The 12,883-nt window shown below is 42.9% G+C and overlaps 1 protein-coding gene across 3 annotated transcripts in view; it reads right to left on the bottom strand.

Moving 5' to 3' along the window:
• Positions 1-1,082: 1,082 nt before the first annotated feature.
• The window catches only part of LOC306760578 (alpha-2-macroglobulin-like protein 1), a 30,394-nt gene continuing 18,593 nt past the window's right edge, over positions 1,083-12,883 (bottom strand). For 2 of the 3 annotated variants that reach the window (XM_079246499.1, XM_079246498.1), the window contains exons 20-36: positions 12,670-12,796; positions 11,634-11,755; positions 10,604-10,655; positions 10,442-10,525; positions 10,195-10,371; positions 9,985-10,066; positions 7,415-7,571; positions 7,238-7,312; positions 6,987-7,152; positions 5,298-5,494; positions 4,994-5,209; positions 4,781-4,899; positions 4,339-4,429; positions 2,938-3,006; positions 2,748-2,853; positions 2,622-2,663; positions 1,083-1,217 (exon numbers count right to left, since the gene is read on the bottom strand). In XM_079246499.1, the coding sequence (XP_079102625.1) occupies positions 1,195-1,217; positions 2,622-2,663; positions 2,748-2,853; positions 2,938-3,006; positions 4,339-4,429; positions 4,781-4,899; positions 4,994-5,209; positions 5,298-5,494; positions 6,987-7,152; positions 7,238-7,312; positions 7,415-7,571; positions 9,985-10,066; positions 10,195-10,371; positions 10,442-10,525; positions 10,604-10,655; positions 11,634-11,755; positions 12,670-12,796 (1,905 nt within the window). In that variant the 3' untranslated portion in view covers positions 1,083-1,194. Of the gene's footprint in view, positions 1,218-2,621; positions 2,664-2,747; positions 2,854-2,937; positions 3,007-3,747; positions 3,965-4,338; positions 4,430-4,780; positions 4,900-4,993; positions 5,210-5,297; positions 5,495-6,986; positions 7,153-7,237; positions 7,313-7,414; positions 7,572-9,984; positions 10,067-10,194; positions 10,372-10,441; positions 10,526-10,603; positions 10,656-11,633; positions 11,756-12,669; positions 12,797-12,883 lie in introns of those variants that run through there. The other variant, XM_079246500.1, reaches the window with a different exon arrangement.

Below are 12,883 nucleotides of genomic sequence, written 5' to 3'. Positions count from 1 at the left end.
GCACAGGTTTGCATGAAGTTTTCTTCGTCTGCCTGTTAAACCGGAGACTCCAGGAACGGTGGGATCTGCGTTTGCTACCAGACTCTGGAAGAGTCTCTGGTTGGAGAGCTAATTCATCCCAGCTTCTAGTATTTCAGGTTGTAATAAACGATCCCAACTGTGACTGGAGGCCCTCCTGCATGGAGCTTTAACCGGCTGTATGTTGTGTAAATGTCCATCATCCCATGGTGAATCTGTTCAAACACTTTGTGGTGAGATTTAGATGTTTCGTTAGTGTGGAGGATGAACTACGCTGTGATCTCCGAAGCATGTGGAACTGCCATTTAGTTTCATGTGTCGGTGATGATATTTATAGTTGTGGTGCCTGAGATGGTGACATGTTTACTTCTAGAAAATGAAATAGAAGACTAGTGAAGAGACCTTAATATATTCTACCCTCCTTGCCTTTTACCAAACTCTTCGACTCTGGCAAGGCCGTTCAGTGTGTGTTGGTCGTAGCTGGTATGAACTTTACTGTTATCCACATGTATGCTGAAGAGAAGATTTCTACTGTAAAGATGCCTGAATGGAAGAAAACAGCATTGTATGAAAAGAAATACAATTTTTACTTATTGTCATTTTAGATCTTTTATTGCCAGTTACATTTAAAATTGTACAGTAGTGATGTATCTACCTTTTGTGTTTTTTACTGGTACAACAAAACCTCTGCAGGTACTTGTACATACAATAAATCACCCCCCTCCCTATGAGACTACACACCCCCCCGTAGAAAGCAGACACACAGTTTCACAATCAGAACTCGGACCAGACTGTGTTATCGGTACCCTGTACGTCTCATGTGTCACATTCATGTATGAATAATATGAATTGTCAAATCTATTAAAAAAAAAAAAGCAACTACCACAGAATGGACTGCTTCCCTTCAGTTCCCCAGTTATTATGTGCACGTTCCAGTGTTGAACAGATGGGTGTAGCCACTACCACACAGCAAGAAAACCAAGATCAATTAAAAACCTAAGAATAAAATGGAGACAAAAAAAATTCCTAAGCTGTCCCAAAGTAAAATTTTACCCTCAGTAAAACGTGGCTAAAACAAAAAACACCCAAACACAGGACTTAAAAAGTTTCATAGATGTTTCTGTGGCCGGTTCCTCCATGGACGGCAACAGTCTGAAGCAGTACAGGAGGAGGATCTTACACCACGTTGACGTCATCACCTGCACAGAAACACTGTTATTATCCTATAAACCTCATTTACATACAATTTACATTTACTACTAGATTAAATAGAAGATCTGCAAGGATCAGTTTTTATGAATCAGACTGAGGAATGAACATCTTGCCTTGATCCAATCAAAAGATTGTACAAAGCTTATTAAACACTTGTTTAAAATAAAAGCAGCTTATTAAACAACACTGCGATTTCTCCTTAAGACGGCTAATCCAGCATCGTCTTTGTCCGCTTGTTTCTGCGAACTGCTAATGCGGATCAACATCCTCATCCTGTCTCGTCTCCGAGATCCCTCCAGCCAGTAAAAGTTAGTCTAATGTTTTTTATTTTCCTTCCTTAAAATAATCTGTTGGCTTTTTTAAAATATTAGTTAACAGGTTATGTTAAAAAAAAAACAAAAAACAAAACAGTGTGTTGATATCCATTTGCTAGCATGTGACATGGTAAAGTCAAAAATTGCTGGAAAGTGATCCACGTGATGCACTGGGTTGAGAACAACAGGATGTTGCAGGGCAACAATGGCTCCACGAATAAAGATAATACAAATTATATATAAAGATAATCTATCAATATGTCAGAAATGCAGCTTTAAAGTTGGAAATGTATGAAGTGGTACTTTAAAAGGGTGCAGGGTAATAGGATTACTGCCATCTAGTGGTAAAACTGGGCATAGCATATAAATACACAGTGGTCATCAGTGTCCAAACGTCTTCCAGACAAAGATGTTTCCATATGTGAGTGGATCCAGTTTCCTCACATGCAACCATGATGCACTACCAGTAACTACATCTGTCTTCTTCTATGGTGCTTTTAAGGCATTACATATCCCAAGCGGTGCTCTAGCTCCTATCAAAAAGTATCTCTGAATGTTTGTCCATTCAGAGACACCATAGTAACAAAGGTGGCGGCTTCATTTCCATACAAAACGCCTTGTTCAAAGAAAATAAAAATATTATTTTAGTAAAGCAATAAGAAACCAATATAAACAGTTTTTAATGATAGATTAAATGTTTCTGGTTTTGACTTTTGTTCCACACTGCAGCTTTATTAGACTGATTGCAAGGACAAAATCTTAAAGGAAACGCTTTAAAAAAACATGATATAAATAAGATAAAAGTAAATCTTTTTATAATGATAAAGAACTACACTAAGATAGAAAATGTTTTTTTTCTAACTTTACTGCTACTTGCTGCTGCAACAGCTGACATTTCTGGTTAACTTAATAATTCTGCAAAACCGTAAAATATACTAAAAACAGGCAATTTAAACACAGTTATTGTGATGTTAAAAATTGTTTCATTGAATCTGATATTTTGACTAGTTGAAGTATTGACACATCTGTCCCTAGATAACACCACTGACTCATAATAATCCCACTGGAGTAACTTACCCTCTGCACAGGGGGATGTGTACTCAGCGACCGCCTCATCGCCTGAAAATGAGCAGAAACGAAAACACTGATGAGACACGAACTGGTCCGACAGTCTGGTTGGACTGGATCAGAGGCGGCTCCTACTTGTCTGATAGTAGTCGTAGACCTTCACCACAGCTGGTTTCAGGTTCCTGACCCGCTGATCATCCTCCAGGGTCACGCTGTAGATCCTCGTCTCATCCTTCTTCAGCTGCAGCCACAAACACAGTGTGAGCATGTGCACGGAAACAGGATGCATTTCACCTGTCGCCATGGCAGCACTGATGCTTCCTACCTCATCCAAGTAGATGTTGATGAACCCTTCCTCTACGTCGACGCGCTTCACCGAGCGGTCGTCCTGCAGCTGAGACCACAAACACAACCCAGTACATGTCAGGCTGACAGCGATGCTAAAACTAGAACATATTAGGCTTTATTGTTTTTGTTTTAATATTTTAATTTCTTTTACTTTTGATTGCTTTTATTGTTTTATCTTTTATTCCCTTAACTTCTATTGTTATAATCTCACTGCATGTCTTTACTGTTCAGCACTTTGTTACAGTTGGCGTTGTGTGAAAGTGCTATATAAATAAAGTTGAGTTGAGATGAGTTTGGGCTCGCGGTATCCCTCAGACGGTCCATCTTCACAAAGAAAAGTTGTTTTGAAAACATCTTGTCTTCTTTTTCGATGTAATTTAAAAAAAAAACAAAAAAAAAAAAACACCTTCTGATTTGCCTGTAAAAGCTATAAAAATACAGCCAGTAGTCAGAGAAGTTGTGCTCTGAGTCAGTTGTGAGGAAAGTGAACGGCGGGATTTATTGTTATATTGTACAAAAGCCACGAGAAAGGTTCATGTTGTCATAGAGAACGTACAGGAAGAACATTCAAGATACTTATCAGTCAAAGTTTCAGAAGAATTTTCAGGCTGTCATGATGAGTTAACGTGAGGAGGCTTGGCAAGTTTAAAAAAAAAAAAAGTTAACTTAAAGAAACACTACAGAACTTTTCCCATTTTCGCACCACGCTCCGCTTATTGACGGCTAATCCAACATCCATCTTGCATCCTACCAGACCTGTCAGCTCTCTCCATCCAGCAGAAGACGATCTTACAATGACTCTTTTTGTCTCTTTCTCTGTTTTAATCTTCTGGCGTTTCTTTGCTGGATCAGTGTTTTCTAGCATGAGGAGAAACTCTGCTGCAACTTCACGCGGCGTCCCGGATGTAAAAGTTGTATAGTGTCGTTTTCTCAGCCTCAACATGCTGCTGGGACGCAGCGGCTCCAAAAAACCACACGATAGATGTCTCTGTCATCGAACACATCTGGGACACAGAGGTTTAGGGTTACAAAGTTATGTAATGTGTCTTTAATGATTAAAAAACGACCCTTTAGACAGGAAAAGTTTTATCTTTAGTGACCCGTTTAAAGCTTGACTGAAATGCTGACGTCAGCGTTTGGCTGAGTTACATGACTCCCCATCGGCTTACTCCCATTTGGGAAGAATACGATTCATTTCCAATGGGACAAGAAAAACAAAAAAGGATTGCAGGTTTTAGAGAAAACGATCCTGATCAGGACAAGTATAGATAGAGCGCATGTGGGATTCAGCTGAAGCTGCAGGATTAGTAAAACTAAAACACCAGAAGGAAACGTGGGATTGAAATGAGCGAATAGAAGCGTGTGAATCACAACGTACCAGTTTCAGGGAGCTCTGATCCAGAACGTGTCCAGACAGCAGTTTGATGTTGATGATGACCATGTTAGTTTCTTCTCTCCTGCCCTGATACCTGCAAGAGCCCAACACCGCGCAACAGTTTGATTACTTCATGACTCGATCGCTTCATCACTGCAAAAACTAAAATCTAAGAAAGATTAAAAATCTGAAGTTGAGTACACGTATGCTTATTATTTTTTTAAAGGTAAGATAATTCTTAGTTTTTATGCCGAAGAATTCCTCTTGTTTTCAGAGTATTTTTACTTGTTTTGGGAAGTCTTGTCAAGCCAAATTTTCTTGTTCTGTTGGCAGATAATTTATCTTATTTTAAGCAACATTTACCTCATTTTTGTATATTTTTTTCTTGTTTTTTAAGGCTGAGTTTTTGCAGTGTATGGAAGGTGAGAAACAAACTTAGGACTACCTGACATTAACGAAAAGGATGAGTTGTGGCCGGTTGCTGCCACATTTAGACATGGTGGTGGTGGAGATGTTGAAGGAGGAGAAGTCGGCAGGAGGAGGAATGTTGTAATGCATGGAGATCTGCAGAGATACAATCAAAGCTTTCAGAATTATCTCAGAGGGTTAGGAAACCTGGGAAAGTCCCCGTCACCGTGTGGATGGTGCTGTGTTTTACCTGAGCCAGCACACAGCTCAGCCCCTCCGCTCTGATGGTGTACTCTCCTGGGATCTCACTCAGCTTCTCCTCCTGGTACAGCAGCCTGTTCTTCTGGTTCACCATGAACTGGATGTTTGTGCCGCCTAAAGACGTCACTGTCACCGTAGTGCTGCCTTCTGGACTGTAGGTGGCAGCGCCATACTTCGCCAAAGCCTGGAGGGCCACCACAGTGTCCTGTAGAGCAGAGCGGTTAAACGTTGTCAGCTGGTCCAGAGCTGAAATCGCCACAAAAAACATCCAACTTGTAAGTGGCGTGTTCTACCTGTGTGGAGGAGAACCCGCCATATGAGTTCTGCTGCTGCGTGAGCCAGCGGACGATTCCACTGGCGTAATCCAGACCAAAGCCTGGCATCGCCGGCTCATGGAGCAGGCTCAGCAGAACGTAGGAGGTCATCTCTACCTCCAGAGAGTCCAAGCCTTTATCAGAAGCCCCCACTCTCTTCCAGTGACGGGTGCCTCCTAACACACAGTCAGGACAGAAGTAAGCACAGTAAAACGATGTAAAATAAAACAAGAAGCTCGTCTCATTTCAACTCCTCCCATCTTTAACACCTGTCATTCACATTTTATACCTGAGCTCAACAATAACATCCAAGCAAGGTGTTCTCCAAGGCTCAGTACTCGGCCTCGTTCATTTCAGATTTAGAAGCTTCCTTCAAATAATATCAGCTATCAAAATTACGCAGAGGATGCCAAATTTAACCGACAGCTTGTCCAAAAGTGTTCAGAACAAACTTAATTTTATGTTGCACATTATAGCACTTTGTTGTGTTTAAAGTGGGGTATAAATAAAGTTGCAGTTGTAGAAATATCCGACACAGATTGAGAACAGCGAATGCAGCACAATGTGGTGGTTTCCAGCTTTTCCACAGGAATGTAAATATCTACAAACTCCTTACAAAGATCTTCGATAGATTCTGTTTAGTTTATTTACTAGAATGATGGGAGGTGAAGAAAGTTTTGTTTGGCTCATTTCTAAGACTTGTTTATCTTTTAGATGTTGGGCAGAACCAGACAAGCTTTTTAAAACTGTTTTGAAAAGTGTTTCATACATTCAACATTCATAAACTCTTAACTCAGCAAACACTGATTTCTGTCTCCATGCTAGGCTAGGCTATATTACATATTGCTTTTAACATTACTATACTAATGTGCATTGTAAAAATGGTGTGATTTTCTTTTAAAGGAAAAATAAGACTCACAATTAACTAAATTAAATTTTTAAAAAAAAGTTTAACTAGTAGAATCTCAATAGCTAAAGGGATCTAACTAGTTTCAAACTCATTGCAAAAAGGGTGCAAAATTGCTAAGTAAAACAATTAACTTTAAATTTTGGTATATTCTTTTATAAACATCATAGTTAGCCTAGCATCAGAGAATGAAAGTTTGAAACTGTAACTTGTTTGCACAGAATCCGTCTTCACAACATTCAAACAACATTCAGATTTTTAACTATTTAACGCTAGTGTTTTTATGCTAGGCTAACGTGCTAGCATCTGCTAGCTGCTTATCACATTTCTTTAATTCAAGGTTTGTCAGTTGAAACTAAGGCTAGTTAGCTGGAAGAGATAGAAGAGCTTGAAGTTAGAGCTAGAAGAGATGTAGCGAGAAGTCTGTCTATGTTAGAAAACTTTAACTTGTTTATCTTATAAATGTTTTAGTGTGTTGTTGTCGTGTTACTGAGTAAAAACCTGATCTGTCTGCTTCCCTCAAGCCACACAAAAGCAACAACACTTACTGTCAGAATTATGTAGAAAACAGCAGATTTCCACTAAAAGTAGCTCAATCAGCTGGAACTTCAAGTCTCCAACTGAGTCTGACTGAATCTCCAATATGTCCAACACAAACCGTGTACACATTACAAAATATATTACAAAATATATTACATTGCCTAAAGAACTTTTTTTTTTCTAATAACTCAGTGCTTCCACTTTTATTTGAATGGTCGTACCCTCTGTGATGGACTTCTGGTCCAGGAGAGTGATGAGTTTGGTCCTCATCTCCTGGTTTCCAGCCAGAGTGAAGGTGTAAAGCAGCAGGGAGAGGGTGTACTGGTTGTCCATGTCGGTGGCCAGCGCCACCTTCAGACAGCCCAGGCACTTCTGCACCACCTTGTCCTGAAACAGATCAAATGCATAAAAGGAGCGAAATGAGTCCATTTTCCAGGTTAACAGGTACAGATGCTGAGAACCGAGGACTCACCGTGGCGTCTCCGTCAAGCTCCAGCATGGCAGCAGCGACGTAGGCCGTCAGAGAGACATCATCGCTCACCCCTCCCTGAAACAGCATCGCACATCAGCCAAGTCCAAACACTTAAACACAACCTTCCTGCTTTATGCTCCGTTTCTGGAGTCTAATGACGTCAGGAAAGTTCCCCACCTTCATGCCGTTGTGGAAGAGCTTTCCAACAGACTCGATGCAGCCGTCAGGCTTCTGGTTGCTGGCCAGCCAGTTCCTGGCATCCTGAATGTGCAGTAGATCCACAAAGATGAAGGCTCTAGCGCTGCCGAAGGACTTCATCACAAAAGCAGTCAGCCTGGATGGTCACAAACACATTTGGTGGAAAACAAAGTTTGTGAGGCAGTGTTGGTGAAGCTACATGTAGATGGAGCTGTGTGGACACCTACACACTCTAGGTAACCCAGCAACGACACACTCTAGTCCAGGTAACCCAGCAACGACACACTCTAGTCCAGGTAACCCAGCAACGACACACTCTAGTCCAGGTAACCCAGCAACGACACACTCTAGTCCAGGTAACCCAGCAACGACACACTCTAGTCCAGGTAACCCAGCAACGACACACTCTAGTCCAGGTAACCCAGCAACGACACACTCTAGTCCTGGTAAACCAGCAACGACACACTCTAGTCCAGGTAACCCAGCAACGACACACTCTAGTCCTGGTAAACCAGCAACGACACACTCTAGTCCAGGTAACCCAGCAACGACACACTCTAGTCCTGGTAACCCAGCAACGACACACTCTAGTCCAGGTAACCCAGCAACGACACACTCTAGTCCAGGTAACCCAGCAACGACACACTCTAGTCCAGGTAACCCAGCAACGACACACTCTAGTCCAGGTAACCCAGCAACGACACACTCTAGTCCAGGTAACCCAGCAACGACACACTCTAGTCCTGGTAAACCAGCAACGACACACTCTAGTCCAGGTAACCCAGCAACGACACACTCTAGTCCTGGTAAACCAGCAACGACACACTCTAGTCCAGGTAACCCAGCAACGACACGTAAACTAGCAACCAGGTAAACTAGCAACAGTTAGAAACTATCATAATTTTACCAATTACCACCTGGTTTCTGGCCGGTTCTGCACCATCATACTGAATTCTGCACAACATGGACACCCACACTGCACTCTGCTGGTGTCAGATGATATTTCTACCTGTGCTCCAGTCCTGGAAATCCACTATCCTGTAGGTTTAGATGTTTCCAGGAACAAACACACTGGAGTCAAACAAACTTCTCCCAGAACTTGTTAACTTCTGGTAACCAGCCTGTTAATCAGCCACCGAGTCCAGTCAGGTTTTCTTTGCCCAGCCTGACTCCTCCTGGTTTGTAGGCGTTTCCATCTGGATCTTCCAGGTCCAGTAGACACATAGTTGCTCCTAAACTGCTGGGGTTTTGACGGGGTGGAGTCGGGCTGTGACATGTACAGTTTACAGGCCGCTGTTGGCCAGAATTTGGCGTCATGGAGTGACTCCGGATGCCGGCGTTGGGTCCTTCCAGCAGCAGCATCTCCGACTCTGTTCATTCAACCTGCTCCTGGTCCAGACGGAGCAGCAGGTGAAGCATCACCTCCACATCCTCCATTCTTGTGCCATGTGTGTCGCAGCGAACTACTTCAACGTACTTACAATCCACCTTGCTACGATGACCTCCCACTCTGAGGGAGCCTTGTTGTAATGGAAAACACTGAAACCAGTTTGAGGTGGACCAGGATGGCTGTAGCTCAGCAGGATAAGCTGTCATCTTCCAACTGGAAAATTGGTGGATAGATTCCAGACTTTGCTTAAGTGTCCTTGGGCACGGAACCCGCCATAGTATGAAGGTGTGTGTGTGTGTGTGTGTGTGTGAGAGAGAGAACGGGTGACATGTAGCGTTAAAGTGGTTGGCATGACGGGAAAAGTGCTATATGAGTCCAAGTCTATTTACCAGCTAGAATGGGGCATGGTTTAGTGGGTCCTACTGGAGAAGGGTGATTGGTGACACTGAGCAGTGGGCTGCCAGACTGGTCCACCTTCATTGTCAGGTCAGGGATTTAAACCTAGTCTTCCAGGCCCAAGTCCACCTCTCTAGCATATTTAATAAATAAATGGAAAATCCCGCAGGTGCTCCTGATGATTGTCTATTCTTCTAGTAGCTGGTGTGTTTCTGTACCCCCCCCGCTCCGCAGGTCCAGCCTTAATCAGTTCAGCTACAGAATTAAAAATAAATATTTAGATATGAAGAAGGAGCTTACAGCTCGTCTTGGTTTAGCAAACCGTCTTTTCATGCTGGACACAACAACATACTAATAAATAAATATATTTATACGATTTAAACATGAGAATCTGGTTTTTGTTGTTGGATCAATAAATAATAAATAAATACTGCAGACATTTCTTCATCTCGCCTCCGGCTCTGTGTGCTTTAAGCACATTAAATGAAAATATTAATATTCTCTGGAAAGCTGCTAATAAATGTAATAATTAGGTTGTTTTCTTCGTGGATTCTTCCTCCCACCATGTCTGCATCTCGTTTTGTCCTCCCGTCACATGAAGTGGGAGATTTGGAAACGTTCTGGATAAATGTTTTAAATGCTTCTGCTGATGCAACTGCAGGATAACATGAGGGGAGGGTTCCTCCGTCTTTCCACTGACAAGTTAGAGCAAAGACGGGTTATCTGCCATAAAGTCCAGTAACTTGCTCATACAGACACTGACCAGGTGTTTCCAGATTTGTCGCTCTTCCCGAAGGCGCTGTAGGATCCATCATCGTGCTTGTAATTAAGTTCCCTCTGATAGCCTGTAAAACAGAGACAGTCACCAGCTCTGCACCAGAATCTATTTTCCATCTAATGTTAAATAAAAATATTTAACATAAACATATCAGGGACATATTCCAGCGGATTGTAACACGCCGTCTGTGCTCACCGCTCTCCAGGAAACGCGTTGCTCTATCCTTAATCTCTTGAGTGAGCTGACCGGTGCTTTTCAGGTAGTTCAGGATGAAGATGTTGGGGGCAAACAGGACCATGTTCTGCTCCCCACAACCATACGGCATGGCCAGGAGCTTGTCCAGGTTCTGCATGGCCCGGCCCATTAAATCACCTGCAGACACCTAAACAGTCACCACCCGCTTCCTCTGCAGAGATTTCCATCCGGATGGCGGGTTACTCACCCAGAACGGAGACGGACGCTCTGGCCGATCCAGCCACAAACATTTCAGGCAGCAGCAGTGAGATGCTCTTCTCCACTGGTCCTTCTGGAAACAAACAAAAACATAGAAGTGAGACCAGAGTCTGGCTACCAGAAGAAGTAGTTCCTGTGTGAGGACTCTGACCTGCAGGACACAGCAGGGCGTTGTGACTGACCATCTGGGGCGTTCCTTCAGCCTGGAGGAGACCAAAAACACCACAAAACATGGTTTCACTGACTGAACCTTAAGCCAGACGGGTACTTTATGAGTTTGTTTCACAAAAACAAAGACAAATGCTAAATGTTTTTACTCAAAAAGACAAACGCTAGAATTTTGACATGTTCTGGTTGGACTTTATGCTGACATGTTAAAAATTACATTAATTTAGCCTAAAAATAAGAGACTGTCCTAAAAATGGCATGTCTGCTTGAAAACGTCACGTCTCCATGGAAACGTCACGTCTGCATGGGAACGTCACGTCTGCATGGGAACGTCACGTCTGCATGGGAACGTCACGTCTGCATGGGAACGTCACGTCTGCATGGGAACGTCACGTCTCCATGGAAACGTCACGTCTCCATGGAAACGTCACGTCTCCATGGAAACGTCACGTCTCCATGGAAACGTCACGTCTGCATGGAAACGTCACGTCTGCATGGAAACGTCACGCCTGCATGGAAACATCACGTCTGCATGGAAACATCACGTCTGCATGGAAACGTCACGTCTGCATGGAAACGTCACGCCTGCATGGAAACGTCACGTCTGCATGGAAACGTCACGTCTGCATGGGAACGTCACGTCTGCATGGGAACGTCACGTCTGCATGGGAACGTCACGTCTCCATGGAAACGTCACGTCTGCATGGAAACGTCACGTCTGCATGGAAACGTCACGTCTGCATGTAAAGTCACGTCTGCATGTAAACGTCACGTCTGCATGGAAACATCACGCCTGCATGGAAACATCACGCCTGCATGGAAACATCACGTCTGCATGGAAACATCATGTCTGCATGATAACTTGGATTAAAATCTTTTACAAGATTCTTTTAGATTAAAAAGTAAAAAACACACAATGGACTGGTAAAGTTCTACTGATTTTCATCACTTTTACGCTTAAAGAAAAGTCAAAAGTAGGAAAATGTTCGGTCTCATGTTCGACCGGTGCTGACCTCCACCAGCAGGGGGTGTATGACCGTGTCGATTCGGCCCACTTCTGGGACGGCGGCCACCTCGTTGCCACACAGTTCTTTAGTCTTCAGGGCCTCGGCGCTGACCTTGAAGCTCACGCTGCCTGTGTACACAGACAGACTGATTAAGCATCACACTGTCAGCTTCCCATCTGCTGTTCCTCCCCGCTCATTATCCTTCCTGCTCCTCCATCCTTCCTCTGTGTTTTCCTTCCTCCTGTTTACCTCCTCATTCACCCTCATTAATCCCCATTTGTTGCCTTATCATTCCATCCAGCTCCATCTCCCATCCCCGCTCCCACTTCCTTCACAGCCCACAATCCTTCACATGGAGGACGAGAACAGATCGGCCCCTGAGGGAGAGGTTTCTCAGCGTTTCGTCAGAGATACTACCTGACTTGTTAGTACAAGTGATTGTCAGCATTCCTCTGAGGGGGAGTTAGAGGATCGCAGCCTGACATTCATCAGAGCCTCGTCTCCATTCCCGCTGATGGAGGCTGATAGAAATCCTCAGCTTTCGGGCCAGGCAGCGTTTTGCTTGCAGCGCTGCTGAAGCAGCTGCTGTCAGGGTCCTAATGAGGCCTAATTAGCCTGTTCTGGATACTTTCTGCGAGCACAGGCTGGATCCGACTGGATTACCATCAACTTAAAATGATGGAAATACGTTTTATTTGTTGTCATTAAACAATTAAATGAGTTGTGTAGCGATAACTGAACCAGCTTAAGATTTCAGTTCATTCAGAATTTTATTTGAACAGATGAAACAATAGAAACCTGTAAATAACACAGATTTAGCCAAAGACTTAATTTTTATCTGGATGTTTCCTGGAATCAGGAAAAACACAATTTACTTACAAATAATTGATTTAAATATGGAAAAAAAACTCTATAAATACTGTTTTATGAAAGTAATTCCCATTAAAGCAGCTAATATAGTAGTAGTAGTAATATATCAGTGTTTGCAGGAGAATGAGCTGTATAATAATATTTCCTGATGAAGAAGAATTAGGAACGATACCTAAAGCAGTTGGTGTGACAATCCATGAGAAGGTTATGCTTTCTTCTGCACACATACACGATGTGTACTGGCAACCATCACAGCTTCTGAAGGTGTACTGGTCTGATTCAGCCAGCGTTGCTTTTACCTGAAACACAGAGAAGCGGGGAGGCTGTTTAGTTAAATGTTCCTAAATTCCTAAAATTTCTTAAGAAAGCTAAAAAAATAAAAAAAA

Source organism: Telmatherina bonti, assembly GCF_933228915.1.
Source record: "Telmatherina bonti genome assembly, chromosome: 9".
NCBI classification, from domain to species: domain Eukaryota; kingdom Metazoa; phylum Chordata; class Actinopteri; order Atheriniformes; family Telmatherinidae; genus Telmatherina; species Telmatherina bonti.
Note: the sequence above shows the minus strand (reverse complement) of the source record. Positions and strands in the feature narration are given on the sequence as shown.